The sequence below is a fragment of the Ipomoea triloba genome, chromosome 5 (assembly GCF_003576645.1).
Source record: "Ipomoea triloba cultivar NCNSP0323 chromosome 5, ASM357664v1".
Classification (NCBI taxonomy): Eukaryota; Viridiplantae; Streptophyta; class Magnoliopsida; order Solanales; family Convolvulaceae; genus Ipomoea; species Ipomoea triloba.
The window spans coordinates 24,730,040-24,748,906 of NC_044920.1; the positions used below are offsets into that span (position 1 = coordinate 24,730,040).

Genomic DNA, 18,867 nt, shown 5'->3' on the forward strand with positions numbered 1-18,867 from the left:
CTTTTTTTTCTAGAAATGATGATTAAGTGACAGCAGGGTATTAATTCATTAAATTAGGCATGATTTTTATAATTAATTAATTATAAGGCTATAAGGACCATTAGCATCCTAGTCCTGCTATTAACTGGTCAACAAATGGACAGTGAAATGCCAAAATTAAAGCCAAATTCCATGGACAAAATCTTTTATATTTAGTGCCAGTAAATTTGTCTGTTTTCGCAACTCCCATTAAATGATGTTTCATGTTTGTACTCTGTAATTAATTAATTAATTAATTAATTTGTGGTTCATATAAATAAATAAATATATATTATTAAATATTTTAAATTTATTGATATTAAAATCTCGAGCGGAGTTTCACCAATTTGATCTTGAATTGAAGTTGTGCTTTTTGTGTGTAAAAAAAGTATATTTTGGTATGGATTTCGAGAAAGTAACATGATCAATTTACCTAATCATAAATCTAAGAGTAGGGTCTTTGGTTCAAGATATAGGCGAAATTGAAATTTTCAAGTTATATAATATAATAATAATAATAATAATAACAACAACAACAACAATATTGGATGTTCGATTCTTGTAATAAACATTGAGAGTTTGAATTTCGGTTGAAATCATTGTGTAGTGTAAAGTTTATTGTTGAGTCTCTAAGTTAAATTGACTTGACTTACATTCTCATGAGCATGAAATAAATTTATAAAATTTGAGATATAATTCAGTGAAGTTGAAAAACTTTTAAAAATAATATCCGTAATAAAGAGCATTGTGCACTTGTACGGTAACAAGGTTGAGTACACGTAGTGTTGATGTTGAGACAAGAGTGCACAGGCCCCCATGAGTATGAGCAACGGTTAAAAATAATTTAATTCGTGCACCCTGCGCAAGGTTACGAAACTCAAGCCCACAGCCCCTTTTTTATGACACAAATTTACTCACTACTTTCCAACATATATTTAATGAAATTCCTACTTTTGAGATATGTTCAAAGTTTTCGGCCAATATCTTAAATGGTGAGAAATTTTGAATGTGAACATTTTTGGATGAAAAATTATGCTCCAATTGGTCGGTGTTGACACCGAAAATTTGTCAAATTTGATTATTTATTAATATTATTATATTTAAATACATTTTGGATAATATTGATATTATCTAATTTGTTAATTAGATAATATCAAAAGAGTTTGAACTTATCAAAACTCTTGTATCCTACCGCTATAAATAGGACCTCTCATTACTCTTTAATCATCTTGGAAAATCATGTGGACACCCGGGATGTTCCTTGAAAGCTTTGAAGCTTATTTAGATTATGATCCTGAAAACAAAAACTCCATGATCTTGAAAGTAAAGCCCTTCCATGAATATCATGTCAAATTATCAATTATGTTCTTCCAGTTGAAGATCAAGTCATTTGAACCAGGGTCAAGTCATTTGAACCAGGGTCGTTCTTCCAGTTGAAGATCAAGTCATTTGAACCAAGAGGCCCTTCAGAAGAAGGGACATATAAGTTCTTTTTTAAAGATCAAGCCACTTGAGGCCCTTCAGGAGAACAAAGATATAAGTTCTTTTCTGAAGATCAAGCCACTTGAAATCAATGGAGCGTTGAAGAATCAGAGGACCAACCAGAGATGTTGTACCCACACTAGGATCCGGGAGGGTCTAAGACTCGCTAGAAACCGGGGCTTCACCACCGTTGCTGCTGAGATGGATTTTGAAGTCGTGGTTAGTTCAAGTCACACCTCCATGATTCCTAATAGATTAGTGGCGGACTGTAAACTTCTCCTCCACTATTCCTAATAGATTAGTGGCGGACTGTAAACTTCTCCTCCACGATTCCTAATAGATTAGTGGCTGACTGTAAACTTCTCATGAACTAGTTCTAGAACATCAAGATAACCCGCATCTACCGGGAAGGTAACGCTTGCGCCAACTTCTTGGCCAACATGGGGCAGACTTCGCACGTAGGTACTAAAATTCTGGTGAGGACCTTCTCCAACGTCGCAGGTAGGTACTAAAATTCTGGTGAGGACCTTCTCCAACGGGATGCTTCAGGCTTTGCCTATAGTCTCGGGACCTCCTAGTCCCTCCTTCTCACCAAAAAAAAATAAAGTGTGGGTACAATTCTTCAACGCTCCATTGATTTCAAGTGGTTTGATCTTCAGAAAAGAATTTATATATTTGTTCTTCGAACTTATATGCCCTTTCTTCGAAAGGGCCCGGGTTCAAATGACTTGATCTTCAACTAGAGGAACATGATTGGCAATTTGACATGATATTCATGGAGGAGGCTTTACTTTCAAGAACATGGGGTTTTATTTTTAGGATCATGATCTAAATAAGCTTCAAAGCTTTTAAGGATGTCTCTTGAGTGTTTACATGATTTTCCCATGATGATTAAAGAGTAATGAGAGGTCCTATTTATAGCGGAAGGATACAAGAATTTTGATAGGTTCAAACTCTTTTGATATTATCTAATTAACAAATTAGATAATATCAATATTATCCAAAATGTATTTAAATATAATAATATTGATAATTGATAAATAATCAAATTTGACAAATTTTTAGAGTCAACAGCCGGTCATTCCTTGCTCCCTTTGTCTTAAATATTTTTTGGAAGGTTAGGGTTTGATGTATTTTTTTCGCAATCACTATAGATTTATACAAAAAAAAAATCACATTAGAAAATCTCTGTGATCAGCTTAATTGAGTATTACACCCACTTACTACCCATTTTAAGGTAGATTCAGCATATTTTGACACTCGTATGTTGATATAATTTGATCACGATATCAGTCTTATCTTTATATAGTAAATGATTCAAGCACCAAAAGATTTGTGATAACTTCTATATTTGATTAAGAAAAAAAGGAAATTCTATCCAAAAATAACGCGTCTATGGGTCTAAACTATTATTGGGCATTTCGCATGTTATCCTAATTGTCCAATTCAGAAAGTATATTGACTGGAGGCTACGTTAGCCTAGTGATTCTGTAAGTGGTTGGTGTGTTTATTGGTGTAGGGGAGAATCCATGATAGAGTTTTTAAGGTAGCCTATAAGCAAGATTTTAGCCAAGGACTAAACAACAAAACCAAATGACAACAGACAAAACAAAGCCAAAAATGCTCTTCACCGCATTACATCGTCAAGTCATGTAATAAATAGCACACAACTTTGAGGCAGACAATAATGCCTTGAGAGAGCATCTTCCTCAACATACGTCCAAAGAAGACAAAACCAGAAGTAGTTGGTTACTCTTGTCACTCCATCATTGCATTAGAGTGCGCATATTCATGTTAAATAAAATAAAATAGGGCATGATACACAACGGAAGTTTATGGTGAGCAAAGCATAACAGCATACCTAAAACTACAAAGTAGAAATAATATTGCAGAGACACAGGTAAAGTGCACAATACTGTTTGACCATACAACTATATGAGGTAAAGGTAGGAAAAGGGCAGTACATTCATATAGGAATGAATTGTCTCAGACACAACAGCAAATTTCCGACCACCATAGCATGTCTTTAATTCATCGAATTGGCCAGAGGTAGTGAGAATTAAAGTTGGCTCGAGCAGATTCGGGGATGCAAGATGCTTCAGGATGTGCTCCCTTCACCATTAGTTGGAGGATCTAGAGAAGGTCTTTTCACCGGCTTAGACTCTGATGTGATTGGGTTTAGATTAACTCGCTTGACCCCTCTTCCCACCACGCCAAGATGTGTGACTCCAGATGCACCATTTGTATGGGCGGTGGACGCAGTTGGGGAGTCAAAATCTCCACTACTATTAACAGCGGCAACTTGTGAAGAGCTCATTGCTACAGATGCAGAGCTTTTCTCAGCACCTTTTGCCTTTGCAGCAACAATTCCAAGGATATCTTGGAGGATAGATGTTGGATTGGAGACAAGCTGGTTAAGTTCTTCAAGCTGCAAAAGGAAAGATGAAGAGTTACATAAAACAATAAAGAATCTTGACACATATAAAGTCAGTCAGAAGTAGGCAGACTTGCCTTCTTTTCTAGTTCACTACAGAGACCAGTCAGTGTTTCAATTTCTGCTTCATTATCCTGGGAAGAATCAGTTGACTGTAACATATTGGATGACTCTGCAGCAGTACACTCTGATGGCACCGTCTGGCCAGGTAAACTCTTTACGTCATTTGTGAGCCGTTGCACCCGTGACTTGCAAACTGAAATAGCTTTTTCACAGTATGGGATGGCCTCCTGGGGCCTAGAACCAATTTCCAAACACAGGCATATCCTGAAGTTTCTGTTACCCAGTTAAGTAATTGATTTTGCAGAAACATCAATAAAACTTATAGCACATTAACATCTCTCCAGAGCCTCAAAATCAATTAGAAAGATTCTTATAAAAAAGGATACAGCTCAGCAATATGCCGACTGTCAGGTTCCACTATACGCTCCACAATGGATAATGCCTTCAGGTAATCATTGAGTGAAGTTTCAACATCCTCTGCAAGGAGTGAAACAAGGATCACAGGACTGAGTACAGAGTAAATAAATGACACAGTCCATATCCTACTCAAGTAGGAAAATTAAGAAGCCTATCCAAAATAATGTATACAGACCCCTCTCTAAAGCAACCTCTGCTAGAGCTGACAATATGTCTACTTTCTCCATAGTGTCCCCAGACTGTTTTTCAACAATCGCCCTAGCAACATCCAGCATTTTCCATGCCAAATCCAGGTCTGATTCGTCCTCTTCCTCAACTTCACATACATTGGCCCCAACATCTCTTGGCGTTACATCTATCAACAAAACAGAAAAATCATCCTCTACCAATTACAAATAAAGGTCCTCCAGTAATTCTCTACTTCCTTATTCAAAAAGCATATATAAATGCATCACATGCACAGACAAAATTATGATGCCAAAAGAGCATGAATTGGAGGGATACTGGGATGTTTAGACTTGCAATCAAATGAAAATTGAAAAGTATACAAGTCGGAATTATCATAAGGAATGTGACACTTAATTAGCAAAATGGGAAAAGGACTAGCATTTCATCAAGCAAACTAACTAGTAATACTGTAATACTCAAAGAGCTAATTATTCTTAAGAATTTTATAAGTATCCACCTGCTATCAGAGGAACAAAACTTTGCAAATTAGTTAGAAAATAAAACAGGAACAAATAAGACCTATCAAGTACTCTATAATAAGGTCAAAATACTTACCATCATCTTCTTCTTCATCTTCATTTTCATCATCTTCTTCTTCTTTTCCATTTTGTATTGAAGTTCCACCTTGCTCAGTGGGATTTGCAACAGAGGATTCAGCACTTATGCCACTCTTAGCAGGTTCATCTTTACAGGAATTTTGTTGAGATTCCTCATCCTTTGTAGGCACAGAACCCAGGGGATCAGCTTCCTCTTGAGCTTTGTACAACAATGCACATCCAAATTTATAGTATGCTTGTACACATTCAGGAGAAAGCTCCCCGTGATTCATAGCCCTGGATAATGTTCAAGTGTGGGTCCTTAGATAGGAGAACTATGCAGAATGAAGAAAAGACTCCTAAAGCCTTCTCGTGATGGTTACAGAAATTTCATTCTAAGCGAATGTGAACACGTTCCTTTCAAGCTCATGCAATAATTTATTCAATCCGTGTAAAGCAACTGATTTCAAGTGAGGATAGTAGCAAAAAGCGAAGAAGATAAGAATGATCACACTTCAAGCTGAACTCAGGTCTAATGAAATAGCAATACTTTGTTTAACTCGGCTTTGTAATCACCTAACCCTCTTGAAGAACACAACCGTACAAACGACAACCAACGATTGTTGAAAACTAAAGCAATCGGTAACAGATGACTGGACACAAGCTCTATGTAAACTGAAGCTGGTGGTTTGTTAACGGCGAAATGGGAGTGGAATTCGAATAGCTAATTAAATTTAATAAAAACGAAAATAGCAAAACCCTAACCTGATTTCCAGCGCACGGCTATAGCATTCCGTGGCTTCAGCATAATCTTTGTCTTTAGAAGCCTTGTCCCCTTGTTTCGTCAGCAAATCCGCGTACTCCAGAGATCCAACAGAGGGCTTCGACGAGTTCTCACCATTTTCGTTGTTCTCAGAGTCCGAGCGCCCGAGCGTTTTGACACCCGCGTCCATGGTGTCCAGAATCCTTTCCGGCGAGGAGCCTTTGCCTTCTGAATTCACAACCTCGTCCGCCATTGACGAGAGACGACAGCTAAAACCTAGCAGAAAGAAACCCTACTTCCCTCCCCTTTTTCAAAACGAAAACCCCTCTGGCGCAAAAAAATGAAGTCGAGAAAAATACGATTCTCCCCTGTCCCGCTATGAAGGCCGTATATGAAGATGGGGAGAGAGAGCGTGTTAGCTCTTACGACGTCGTGCTGTGATTTTCTCTTTCCCCCTAACCTATGTGTAAATTACACTCGCTCCCTATAAATTTACATCATAATAAATTGCCCCATAATATTTTTTTGGAAAAAGTGTCAAATAGGCCACTAAACTTATCGCTTTTGTACAATTGGGCCATTGAACTTAAAAAGTGTGCAATTCAACCATCAAACAAATAAAATTTGTGCAATTGGACCATTTTTACAAATTTTTTTTGGTAAAATCCAATTATATTACTAACATATATGCATTAAGAGTGACATTTTCTTCTACCATACTAGTTGGGAGTCAATATTGAAATGTTTTTAACTCAAATTGAATTAAAATTTTTTGTAAAAATGGTCTAATTGCACAAGTTTTGCTTGTTTGATGGTTGAATTGCACACTTTTTAAGTTCAATGGCCCAATTGCACAAAAGCGATAAGTTCAGTGGCCTATTTGACACTTTTTCCTATTTTTTTTTTAATACTTACTATTGCTGCATTCTCATCTCATAAGATAAAACTCATCTAATTGAATAAATCTAGTAAGCGGACCACCATCAAGGATATATTCTTTAAGTTCAAATTGAACTTTTTATTCAAATAGAGATTTGATTGTTGTTTCAATCATATATGTATTCACGTTTGGTGTTTCATAGTGTAATTAATTATTAACAAATTATAACTTACCAAATTAATTATATTTCATGCGATTTTTTTAAAACAACCCATCTTCGTTAGCATCATGAATTTTAAAAGCTCGTTACTATCTTGAGTCATCATTTTTGGAGGCAAAGCTGGGCTCAAACCCTTCATTTATTTGGAGTAGTTGATCCACACTCAGAAAATCATCATAAAGCATTCCGGATGACGTGTGGTCAGTGGTTCTCAAGTCAGTATCTGGAGGGATGATTGGCTACCAGATAATTCAAACACAAGAGTATGTTAATTCCCATACCCAATGATGGAGGAAATAAATGTATCAGATATTATTGTGACAGGGAGAATAGGTGGGACAAGGAGACAATCAGGATAATGTTCTCTCAACAGGATGCCAATCTAATCATGAGCATTCCCCTGGCTAAGCAGCAGTCGTGTGACAAGGTATCAGATTCCCACCCATGGGTGTTTTACAGTGAAGAGCTGTTACAGAGTGATTAGAGATGAACTATAGGTATCAGATTCCCACCCATGGAACACGATATGACATCTGCGTATTCCTCCAAAGGTAAAGATCTTTCTCTTGCAGGCGTGTACAAATTGTTTATCGACTAGGGACTTGCGAAAAAGAAAAGTTGATTGTGTTGCCATGTGCCCGATTCACGAAAAGTTGAAATAATCGATTAATCATCTTCTTGTGAATTGTGACTACGCCAAGGAGGTTTGGAGACATTCGAGACTACAAGTGTGTGATTCAGTAGGGATCCCTTTCCCGAAATGGGTTAACCAAAATTTGCTAAGTTGGAGAAAAACAATCAATGCCTGTTTGTGCTTATATGCTGGGAGATAGAGACAAAGAAATGAAAAGTCATGGAACAATGCATCTCTCCTCCATAGGTATCAACTCATCAGAAAAGCGAAGTGTTTCCTTAGTGAGTGGAGTGAAGCCACGACACTACATGTTTTTTCTAATCATGCGCCTCCTATCCCGAATAAAAAGTGGACGAGACTGAAAGAGGGAATGCTTAAAATGAATGTTGACGCATCAATTAACAAGCACGCAGTGATAATGAGTCTGGGTAGTGTTATACGAGATGAGGAAGGAAATTTCATTGTGGCACGAGGAGCCCAATGGAGAGGCAATTTCACTCCAAGCGTAGCTGAAGCAGTTGCCATCTGGGAAGCGCTAAGCTGGCTTAAAACACAAACCATGGATACTGTTCAGGTGGAGTCATATTCTCTTCAAGTGATCCAATGCCTGAAATCCAAAGGAGGATGAGTGTCTTCTTTTCATCTCATTGTTAATGATATTAAACACATGTTGCAAGATTTCTGTAATGTGTTTATTTCTTTTACCAAAAGGTTAGCGAACCAAACTGCCAATGTACTGGCTAGGTAGTCTAGTTCTTCGCCTGATTGCTCGGAGTGGTTTTACAACCCTCCTCCTATCATTTGTAAGGTATTGGCTTTGGATTTAAGTTAATGGAAGTTGCTATTGTTAAAAAAAAAAAGGAGTCATTTCCATTTTTGGTGCTATTGTTATTGGGGCATTGCCAATTTTAGTCCACTTCATTAATTTTTTGCCACATTGCAGCCAGTCTTATTTAGTCCTTACCACTTTTAGTCCATCGTTAAAATTTTCGTCAAATGACCGTCCTAAACAGGGGTATTTTTGGTCTTCTCATGCTTTGATAATCTCTTTAACCCTTTGTAGTGGTTTTCCTTACACATTTTCATCCAATGAAGAGGTCCAACGAAAGCCATGTGAGCCACATTACAAAGCTATGGCTTTCGCCGGACCTCTTCATTGGATGAAAATGTGTAAGGAAAATTACTGCAAAAGGTTAAGGAGATGATCAAAGCATGAAAAGACCAAAATACCCCTGTTTTGGACGGTTATTTAACAAAAATTTTAACGATGGACTAAAAGTGGCAACGACTAAATAAGATTGGCCGCAATGTTACAAAAATTAATAAAGTGGACTAAAATTGGCAATACCCTAATAACAGTAGGACAAAAAATGGAAACGACTCAAAAAAAAAAAGTATGTCCAATTGCCCAGTTGTACAAAGAAGTAGATCAACTTCTTTGCCCATATCTACTATACTAATAAGAGCCAAAGAGAGTTAGGCCTAAAATGGGTAGAAAAAATGGCAGTCAAATTATTTAATCAAATGGATGGTTCAGATGAATTATTTAATCAAATAGATGGTTAAGATAATTCAAATTAATATTATTAATAGAGATTACCTAATTTAACCTTACTTTTATGATTATCCGTTAAGTTTTCCGTTAAATATTCTCTTCTCCGTTAATATTCTGTTAACTTTTAACTTACCCATTAATTTCTATAAGAAAGGTCTTAGGTTCGAACCTCATATCAATCAAATTTGACATAATTAAGTTTCTCACTCTATTTTACTCTTATTAAATTAAATAAATTAGTAGGTACAACAAAAAATGATACATACATATGTGTTTCTTTAATTTATAATTATGTGTCTACAATACCTTTATTTGAAAAAATTATTCATTATCAAAAAATTAAATTAAATAATTAGTTATACTGTCTTTATTTTCTCTCATGCAAAGATTCTTTACATTCAAATTTATCAATTGATATTCATTACAGTGTCCATTATCTTATTTTTACAATATCTTGTAATTAAATATCAAAGTTATAGTACAAAATAATGCTATATATTTATTTACCAAGTATTTTATTAATACTATGAAAAAAAATTTAAAATAATTTGAAGCTAATTATATTAACTACTTGGGGATTGGTTGACAAAGAAAGTACTCAAATAATAACCTAACAAATTGAAGCGGAAACACTCTATTTTACTCTTATTGAATTAAATAAATTAGTAGTTACACCAAAAAATGATACATATGTATTTCTTTAATACCATGAAAAAAAATAAAAAAGAATAGTTTGAAACCAATCATATTAACTACTTGGGGGATTTGTTGATAATGAAAGTACTCAAATAACCCATTTCCCGGCAAATTAAAGCGAGAAACTACCTTTTAATATCTTTGGAATATATAATATTTTAAATTTTCAAATTTGTATTAATTTATTTAATCTTTTTTCTTAAACTATGGATTTCTTTATCCATAATAACTCATTCAACAATAATGGTTGAGCCAAATGAACCCCAAGTAGAACACCTAAAGGAAAGTCAATAGCTCCTATATCATAATCTCATTGCATTACGTTGTCATCTATGCTATCAACAATAACCGAATTGCAAATAACACACTACCAACAAAAAGGAAGAGAACAAATAGTAAAGATGAAGACAATGACAATGTTACTCAAAAGAGAATTAAAAACACTTAAAAAAATTCAAATTAAAAGTAGTATTTATTTAGACTATCATTTTTAGACCAAATATTTAGACTATCAATTTTACAAGGTTGCAAACATTTATTTTAGTAATAATTATAATGAATTTTCTATATTATCTTGGATTCATATACTTTGAGTTAGATATTTAAATAAAAAAATTCGACATTCAATTATCCATGTATAAACTTCTCCTATATAATCTTGCATTGATATACTTTCAAATATTTATTTATATATAAACATTGGGCATTAACTCAGTCGCGCAATGCGCCTATAAAACTAATAAATAGAGAAGTCACATGATTTATCTGTTTATTTCTTAAATTAATTTATTCAAATAAATATTGTTACGTCAATATTTTTACCGTTATCTTTAAATAAGTCGCTATTTGATTTAATTATATCAAATTAATAAAATTGATTCGTTTAATTATAGCTTTTATAATTAAGGAACCATATTATTATTATTATTATTATTGTATAAGATTGGATGGTGTATAGGACTATTTTTCCTAAATTTTAATATCCTTTTTTTTAGAACTAAATTTTAATATCCTAAAGTGTAAATATGATACCATTAGGGGGCGTTGTTATTTTTATTTTTTCATATCTTTATAGAATTTCTCCAAGGAAAAAACCGAAAATGCGAGACCACAAATTCAGTCAGCTGTCGCGAAGTTTGAGAGGATCAGTTTGATTGCATAGAGACTGGCAGTTGCCATGGCTTCCACAAGCTCAATTCTCGCGCCGACATTTCCAGTTCGCTGCATGCGTATCGCCGCCGATGCTACTTCCCGCAAGCCGCACAGCACTAGAGCTTCGCCGGCGGCTGTCACCGGCCGGAGGCAGTGGATAGTGCTGCTCACGGCGACGACGGCGCTGAAGGGAATGGAAATGCCGTCGAGAGCGGAAGATATCGGGCTGTTTGGACTGAGGAAGAAGCTGAAGAAGGTGGAGGAGGAAGCGGAGTTGCTAGTGAAGGAAGGATTCGAGGCGGCGGACAAGGGAATAGAAGCAGCAGAAAAGGGGATTGAGGCTGCGGAGACAGGATTATCGACGGCGGAGAAGGGAATCGAAGCTGCAGAGAAAGATATTGAAACGGCGGCGAGCTTCGGAGGATTAGCGCAAGCTGGTGCGGTCGCCGCAGCAGAATTTCTCGGAATTCTAATTGCAACTTCCATCGTTAACGGTATTTTAGGGCCTGAAGCTCAAAAATCCTGAAAATTCCTTATATTTCTCTTTAATCGTATATGTTATCAACACTGAAATTGCTGATTTGCCAATGAAATTGCTACTTGCTTATATAGTCATTGATTCCTGAATTGTGATACATAAATTAGCACTCATATTTTGGAATAGGCTAAATCAGGTTGTTAGAAGAATAGAAGAAATCCTCTGATCAATCCAGAGGCCATTTGGATTTGAAATGAGAATATGAAAATTTATACAGTCTCTGTTACCTAAACTCTAGTTTTAGGTTGATCTAGCTAGATGTCCTAAAAGATTAGCTGCTGATTGAGAATTTTCTGCTCTCAACCATGGATCATGGACTGAAACTGGAGATGCATCATCTATTACCTCCATAGTAGACAGGGCACTACCTACTCTCTGTGAAAGAATCAGCCTCCTACTTCCCAGCACTCCTTTATTAGACAAAGTGCGTGTTGATTTCTCACTGCCACAAGCCCAAGATGAACGGGAGGATGATCTGGAGGACACCTTGCTTAAGATTTCATCGGCTAGTGGCTGGCCACTCTGCCTGATCTGTTCCAACTCCTCTGCCACTTCCACCATTGAAGGTCTCATGTCCTTGTGGAAAGCAAGGCATGTGAAAGCCAGCTCAGCTACTTTGTGGATTGATGACAATGTCCAGGCGTCCCTGTGTGGCTCGAGGAATGGATCTATTATCTCATAGATTAGTCCTTTTGCTATCCTGTCGACTGCAACTGCTGCTAAATTGATCTCGCTGGGAGGTCGAGAGAAATCAACCACCTTCTTTGCTGTTATGATTTCCACAAGAACTACGCCAAAGCTGTACACATCGCTCTTATCGGTAAGATGGTAGTTCTGGTGGTAGTGAGGATCCAGGTAGCCCGGAGTACCTTGTGGCACTGTGGAGATGTGAGAAATCTGGGAATCATCGGCCCTACCAAATCTTGAGAGGCCAAAGTCTGCTACCTTCGAGTTGCCGTTGAGATCTAGAAGTATGTTACTGGACTTAATATCTCGGTGATATATTGGAGGACTCATTGCAGAGTGAAGGTGAGCGATTGCACGAGCAGTTTCTGTGGCAATGTTGAGGCGCATTTCCCACGAAAGTCCTGAGCCCTGTACTCTATGTAGATGCTGAAATAGAGTTCCATTGGGCATGAATTCATAAACAAGGATTTGCTCATCATTCTCGACGCAGCAGCCTATAAGCTGGACTAAATTTGGATGGCGTACAGAAGAAATAAGCTTGATTTCATTCATGACATGTTCCACACCATTCGGCCCATGACACTTCAGTTTCTTAATAGCAACTCGACCAAAGCCGTGGAGCTTTGCTGCATATACTGTGCCATAAGCCCCTGATCCGAGCATCTTTTTCTCAGAAAAACCATCTGTAGCTCTCTCGATTTCTTTGTAGGGAATGCAAGGAACGCTAGACCCGCCTGCAGCTTCTGAAAGGAAGCGCATTGCAGCGCATCGTTTCTTCAGAAATGCAGATCGCCTTCGAAGGTAGCAGCAGAGAAGAGTCAAGAGAACCACGGCGCAAGCCCCAGCAGCAAGCCCTGTTAGTCGCAGCAGAAAATTACAATTACAGCCAGGTACCAAAGTGGTTAATAAAGTTCAGAAATGAGAATTACCTCCTATGAGAATTTTGACTCTTTTTTCACCGCATTTGCCTTGCATGAAGTTTTTAAAATTGCAATTAGGACCTGGCGATGTGGCCATCAACAAAGTTAAACAGTTAAAAGTTAAAAGACAAAAATGTCAGCTATAAGCAGAGGCAACGTGATATTGGTAATCACAAAGTTTTAAGTTCAACTCTCGAGAGTACTTTTGTCTTTCTTAGTTTGACATTCAACTATGTGGGGAGCAACCAAGAGCACACCTTGTCGAGTTGTGTTGTAATAAAATGTGAAAAGAATGGTAACTCCCGCCAATATGATTAACTATACAAACATGTAACAATAAGGTCAGGAGTTTGAATCTTAATCTTTTTTGAACTGGTCAGCTATGAACAACTAGAGGTTCTAGATTGGATTACCTCTTTGTGGTTCTTTACCGGTTATGATAACAAGGCAGAATTTATCCTGTGCACAACTAGTCACCCAAAAGCGGAGAGGAAAAAAAAGAGAGAAAATTATTCACCTCTCCTGCAACCATCACCATCAGCGAAGCCATCTCCGACGAATCCGTCATTACATTTGCACCGGAATCCGTATCTGCCGCCGGGAAGCCGAATGGACACACATCCGGCGTTGACATGGCAGCGGCATTTCCCGTCTAACCACCACACCAGCTCCGCCGTATTAAATCTCAGTGACAAACCCGGAATCTTGCCCGTCCTAAAATCCACGGCCAGTGACGACAGCGCCACGCTACAATTCCTCCTCTTCAGCCGCTCCCAGTCCAAAAACTCGTCATCTCCACGCGACTCCGAGTAACAGCTCACGCTCTCATTCTTCAAATCACAATCCCCCTTAACGAACCGCGTGTTCACCAGACTCCCCGGCGGCGTGCAGTCGGTGAGCGGCTTCACACACTTCAACAACAGAATAACGTTCCACCAAGCCACGGCGAAGTTCCCGCCGTTGAGTCCCCGGAGACTCTCAACCGAGCGGCTGCAGTTCCCCGGAACCCTAACCAGTATAGTCTTCGACGTCAAATTCATCACCGGAAAATCCCCGATTCTGATACCTCCATCGTCGCTGCAATTCAACCGTATCCCACACCCTTCGGAGAATCCAAACGGATAAGGGACTTGTTCATGATAACCTGCAGATTTGCAGAAGCGATCGCATTTCATCAAACTATTAGCCACAGCTGACAAGGCCATATTACAGGACAGAACTACGAGGATTAGCCGGCGGAAACCCATGATTCGGATGAAGGAATCATCGGAATCCTGCACCGGAGTGACGGATGTTAGCAGAAACCCAGAAAAGCAAATGAATGGTCACGTAAAAAAGTAAAACTTTGACTTGGGAAGGCGCCATTAATGGAGATAATATAGATGGATGATGCACCTAAAAGGAAAGTTAAAATATTTCAATAAATGCACATTACAAATTTTCCATACAACTCTGATCCCACCGTAGAAAGGGTTACTTATTCCAATTATAAAATTATAGAAATATAATAATTCGGACGCAAACCCCAAGCCTAATTGGTGTGACAATTGACTAGATAATCACAAGATTTTTTTCTCTTTTTACTTCCGGGAGAACTAGCTAATTTACTTTCTCGTGATTTTTTACCAAATTAGATAATCACAGGATTTTTTTTCCTTTTACTTCGGAGAGAGCTAACTAATTTACTTTCTTGTGATCTTTTACCAATTAAGGAAGAGTGCATCTTCATGTAGCTCCTTGATCATTTTGTTCAAGTTTTACAAATTTTTGAGAGACTATTAATAGGCTACCCAATTTTATTATTTTTTTTTTAACCTAATGTTGTAAGCTTGGTTGTATTTCACTCAATATGTTGGTTAGCAATCAAATTATGTGAGTTTGATTAACAGTTTCAAAATTTTTATTTAAAAGAAAACTGATTATCGATTAATGTTCAAACATTATAACAACTACCTAATAACAAACTTAAAAGATCATTTAAAAAAGGCTAAAGTGTCATTTAGCACCATGAACTATATCCAATTATTCATGCCGCACCCTGAACTTTCATATCGTATATTTCGAGCTGCAAACCAAAATAAAAAATTCACCTAGAACTTTTAGCAGGTTTCCAGGTCTTCCTGCTAACATGGCGCAGGTTTTCAAGTGATGTTGCATTTCTTTTAACCTTATGTTGTCCATGTAAGCATTTACATATTAAAAATATTTTTAAAATAAAAAACAAAAAATACAAACAAAAAAAATTAGCATTTCTATAAAATTGGAAAATTGAAAAAATACTAAACTATAAATTAGCCAAAAAATATAAATTATGAAAAAAAAATTGAAACATTGGAATTGCAAAATTGAAAAGTATACATTATGAAAATAAAGAGAATACAATTCTGGTTATTTTAATATAATAATTTATTTTATTTTTTAAAATTTTAAATATGTAAACGCTTACATGGACAACATAAGGTTAAGAGAAATGCCACATCAGACACCATGTCAGCAAGAAGACCTGAAAACCTGCTAAACGTTCTAGATGAATTTTTTATTTTGATTTGTGGCTCAATATATATGATATGAAAGTTTAGGGTGCGACATGAATAATTGGATATAGTTCATGGTGTTAGATGACACTTTAGCCTTTAAAAAAAATAGTTGAATTATATAACTATCATAAAATACAAAAATTAATGTTATAACTAATACTCCGTAATGATTAACAGGCATGATATGGCATGTGCAACAAATAGTTTTTCCATAAAATTAGTTATATGGAGCCAACGGATTGGTTTGACAAAACGAGAGCGAATCGCGTAAGAAAGCAACCCACCGTGATTCCGTGAATCTTGGTCGGTATTCCATTAATTAGTGGATTTCGATAGGGATTAGGCTAACTGTAATTTACCGGACTTGCTTGTGCTTAGGGTTTAAAGATGAGTAATGGTACTTGATTATAAGACTGGATGGTTGAGTCGATGAAATATGATGCTCGTAGCATAATGTCACGAGTTTAATTTATTAATCGTGTTTGTTCACATGATTTGTAGTGTAAAAAGTCACGAATTTAATTTACTGGTCGACTTGAGTCAAATTTTAAGTTTGAATTGAGTAACTCAAGTGATGCACTTTTGGCTTTCTTCTAAACTGCTTCTCAGCTTCTTATGACAAATTTTTTCGTGTAGACCATGAATACAAGGTATATTTTTAATATACTAATTGGTTGTTTGATTCACGAAATAAGCCTGAAATAACATAACATTCTTAGTAATAAGTCTATTCCCGATAAATATTTTATTCTCAGGAACAATGTTCCTGAGAATGACCAATTCCTTCTTCAGAGGGACTGGCCCCCTGGGTATTAACCTATTACTAACTCCCAGGAATAGGTTTGATTATTATTATTTTTACTCTTTTTTAATCTAAACTTTTTACGCTTAGCTTTTTCTCTGTCATTGCATCGCATCACTTCTAAGTTTTTATTTATTTATTTATTTTTATTTTTTATGACCATGGTCCATGAAATAATGATGGACTCCTTTAGTTTGGGCCGCCCTCAAGATTTTTATTTTGTGATTGGGCCTCATTTGTTTTTATTTAAAAAAAAAAATTATATTGAAATAAATATATCTTTCGTCGGGTAAAATTACTGGCAAAAACCCTAACATCATCAACCTTAATCCTCCTCAGAGGGACAGCAATAGTAGAAATCTCAATGTCGGGACGAGGAGACGATAGTGACTCTGATGCCCCCGAGGAATTCACTTCCTTACAGGGCATCGAGCAGGACGAGGAGATAAGAAAAGTTGAAAGAGAGAATAAGGCCAGGTATTATGCTCCACTATCTTCCTAGTTTTTTTCCTTTTTGTGCACAATCCCTTGCTTTTCTAGTTCTGCAAATCTAAATCCCCATTTGGTTTTGTTTATAAATTTCAACCAACGTTGTTATTTGTTGTTCTTTGTTATGTTTCTTATTGCTCCGGATGGCAGATTTTAATGTCAATTGTATTATCAAACGAAAAAAAATGTGTTAATTTATCTACATATTAGACTTTTCTTTTAGTATATAGGTTAATTGTGTAAGTAGCAAGTTTTGGGTATTCAAAGAATTTGTCTTTTTGAGGCTAGTTGAGGTGGGTTGGTGGCTGTGAATTAGAAGTTTTGCATACCCTTTAGCTGTTGAAATCAGTGTTGAGAAGAAACACTCCTCTTTTGAGCACCTGTTTTCTGCATCTTCATGGACTCTGATTGTGTTCCTTTCATGGATTCTAATAAATGCCTGCAAGATAGATACTTATTTGCAGGAGCATATGAATAGGGTTTAGCCAAGTTTCCTGTCTCAAATCAAATATTTTGTCAGATAGAGAAATTGTTGTTGTGTCATACTGTCATATGCTTAGTTAACCAGTGTTTCATTCATGGTTCCTTTGGTGACAGTTTTATAGAATTAATCATCTCTAGTTTTGTATGATGAAATCATCAATCACAATGTGGCAGAGTTGTTCGTGAAGCAAAAGAGCGGCGCAGAAAATGGGCTGAGAAGTTAACTCCACGGCCTACACTTAATGATGAAAGCATAGAAGATGCAACAGAATCTGAACAGCCTCTGGAGTCCAAGGATACTAGAGGAATGTTGCCAGATAACATTGTACAACTGCTGGTGGCTCGTGAGAAGTGAGTAAATTTGCTCTGTTAGATGTGCATTAGAAACTCTTATTCACTTCTTAATAGTTGGTAACAAGGAAAGATTCATTTCTCCTGCAGGAAAGTTTTCTCATCGGACTCTGAGGAAGAGGAACCTAAGAAAAGGGCGAGCTCCAAAAAGAAAAGGCCTAAGAAATCCGGGTGAGTTTTTCTTCCTTATCCTCTACTGCAATCTCGCTTTGAAAATGCTTACCTTTAACCTAGATTTTTCAAGACACGTATGGCGTGCTGAAATCTGTGGTCGTGCAATGTTGTATGGCAGGCTAGAACCTGTTATTCTGAAGGAGATACCACCTCCCCAGTGCTTAGAGAACTCGCTGGATTTCTTGAAGAAACGGAAGATGCAAGTCTCGAGATCATCTGCTGTTTTGAATAATTCTAGTCAAGCACTGCGCCTTCTTTCTAAAACCGGCTTGTTATCTAACAAATGAGTGCCAATTCTACTGTTATATTGGCAATCATCTGTTGAGTTGTGCTCTGCCATTTTAGTGCCAATTGAATTATTATAATTAAGCATTCATGTCCTTTGAAAAAATTACTATTCTCTCCCTCCGACAGGAATTTGGTTGCCTTACAAAATTCTCAAATTTAACAGAGTATATTTAATATATTGATTACATGTTAAAACACGGTTAAAATTTATTAGATAAAAAATGGTTATTCGACATCTTAGTGACTTATGGAGGATTTAAACACTTAAAAGTTGGTAGATCCAGTTTCTTGCTCTTTTTCCAATATGGGTTTGTTTATTTTAATTTTCTAGTTTTCATTTCTCAATTCTTTTACTCTTCAAATAATATATATATATATAAGTAAACACATTTTCTTTTAAGATACAATTTAGGATTAAATATACTCAAATGTCACATTGTTAATTTCAATTTATTTGATGACTCATTACTCTTATTATCATATATATTGACTATATATCAATAAATTAATTAATTTCACA

The 18,867-nt window shown here is 36.5% G+C and overlaps 4 protein-coding genes across 4 annotated transcripts; 2 read left to right on the plus strand and 2 right to left on the minus strand.

Moving 5' to 3' along the window:
• Positions 1-3,245: 3,245 nt before the first annotated feature.
• Positions 3,246-6,299, minus strand: LOC116020616 (histone-binding protein N1/N2). The gene is made up of 6 exons (XM_031261087.1): positions 5,944-6,299; positions 5,198-5,475; positions 4,590-4,769; positions 4,384-4,474; positions 4,012-4,270; positions 3,246-3,928 (listed from the first exon to the last, which is right to left on the minus strand). The coding sequence occupies exons 1-6, from the start codon at positions 6,192-6,194 to the stop codon at positions 3,599-3,601; spliced, it is 1,389 nt and encodes a 462-aa protein (XP_031116947.1). The 5' UTR covers positions 6,195-6,299; the 3' UTR covers positions 3,246-3,598.
• A 4,722-nt stretch (positions 6,300-11,021) lies between these two features.
• Positions 11,022-11,689, plus strand: LOC116020106. Its single transcript, XM_031260590.1, has one exon. The coding sequence runs from the start codon at positions 11,104-11,106 to the stop codon at positions 11,602-11,604; it is 501 nt and encodes a 166-aa protein (XP_031116450.1). The 5' UTR covers positions 11,022-11,103; the 3' UTR covers positions 11,605-11,689.
• On the minus strand, positions 11,672-14,611 carry LOC116020105 (wall-associated receptor kinase-like 14). The gene is made up of 3 exons (XM_031260589.1): positions 13,741-14,611; positions 13,233-13,304; positions 11,672-13,157 (listed from the first exon to the last, which is right to left on the minus strand). Exons 1-3 carry the CDS (start codon positions 14,468-14,470, stop codon positions 11,857-11,859), a joined length of 2,103 nt encoding a protein of 700 aa, XP_031116449.1. The 5' UTR covers positions 14,471-14,611; the 3' UTR covers positions 11,672-11,856.
• A 2,251-nt stretch (positions 14,612-16,862) lies between these two features.
• LOC116020792 lies at positions 16,863-18,476 on the plus strand. Its single transcript, XM_031261326.1, has 4 exons — positions 16,863-17,039; positions 17,709-17,885; positions 17,976-18,056; positions 18,178-18,476. The coding sequence occupies exons 1-4, from the start codon at positions 16,927-16,929 to the stop codon at positions 18,344-18,346; spliced, it is 540 nt and encodes a 179-aa protein (XP_031117186.1). The 5' UTR covers positions 16,863-16,926; the 3' UTR covers positions 18,347-18,476.
• Positions 18,477-18,867: the final 391 nt, after the last annotated feature.

Excerpts from the sequence above, each read along its gene's own strand:
- LOC116020616 (XM_031261087.1), bottom strand. The coding sequence starts at position 6,194 with ATGGCGGACGAGGTTGTGAATTCAGAAGGCAAAGGCTCCTCGCCGGAA. Across the intron at positions 5,476-5,943 it reads AGCCGTGCGCTGGAAATCAG|GGCTATGAATCACGGGGAGC; the intron begins GTTAGGGTTTTG and ends AACATTATCCAG. Across the intron at positions 4,475-4,589 it reads AGAGGTTGCTTTAGAGAGGG|AGGATGTTGAAACTTCACTC; the intron begins GTCTGTATACAT and ends CACTCCTTGCAG.
- LOC116020106 (XM_031260590.1), top strand. The coding sequence starts at position 11,104 with ATGGCTTCCACAAGCTCAATTCTCGCGCCGACATTTCCAGTTCGCTGC.
- LOC116020105 (XM_031260589.1), bottom strand. The coding sequence starts at position 14,470 with ATGGGTTTCCGCCGGCTAATCCTCGTAGTTCTGTCCTGTAATATGGCC. Across the intron at positions 13,305-13,740 it reads TGGTGATGGTTGCAGGAGAG|GTCCTAATTGCAATTTTAAA; the intron begins GTGAATAATTTT and ends CCACATCGCCAG. Across the intron at positions 13,158-13,232 it reads AGTCAAAATTCTCATAGGAG|GGCTTGCTGCTGGGGCTTGC; the intron begins GTAATTCTCATT and ends TGCGACTAACAG.
- LOC116020792 (XM_031261326.1), top strand. The coding sequence starts at position 16,927 with ATGTCGGGACGAGGAGACGATAGTGACTCTGATGCCCCCGAGGAATTC. Across the intron at positions 17,040-17,708 it reads GAAAGAGAGAATAAGGCCAG|AGTTGTTCGTGAAGCAAAAG; the intron begins GTATTATGCTCC and ends ACAATGTGGCAG. Across the intron at positions 18,057-18,177 it reads AAAAGGCCTAAGAAATCCGG|GCTAGAACCTGTTATTCTGA; the intron begins GTGAGTTTTTCT and ends GTTGTATGGCAG.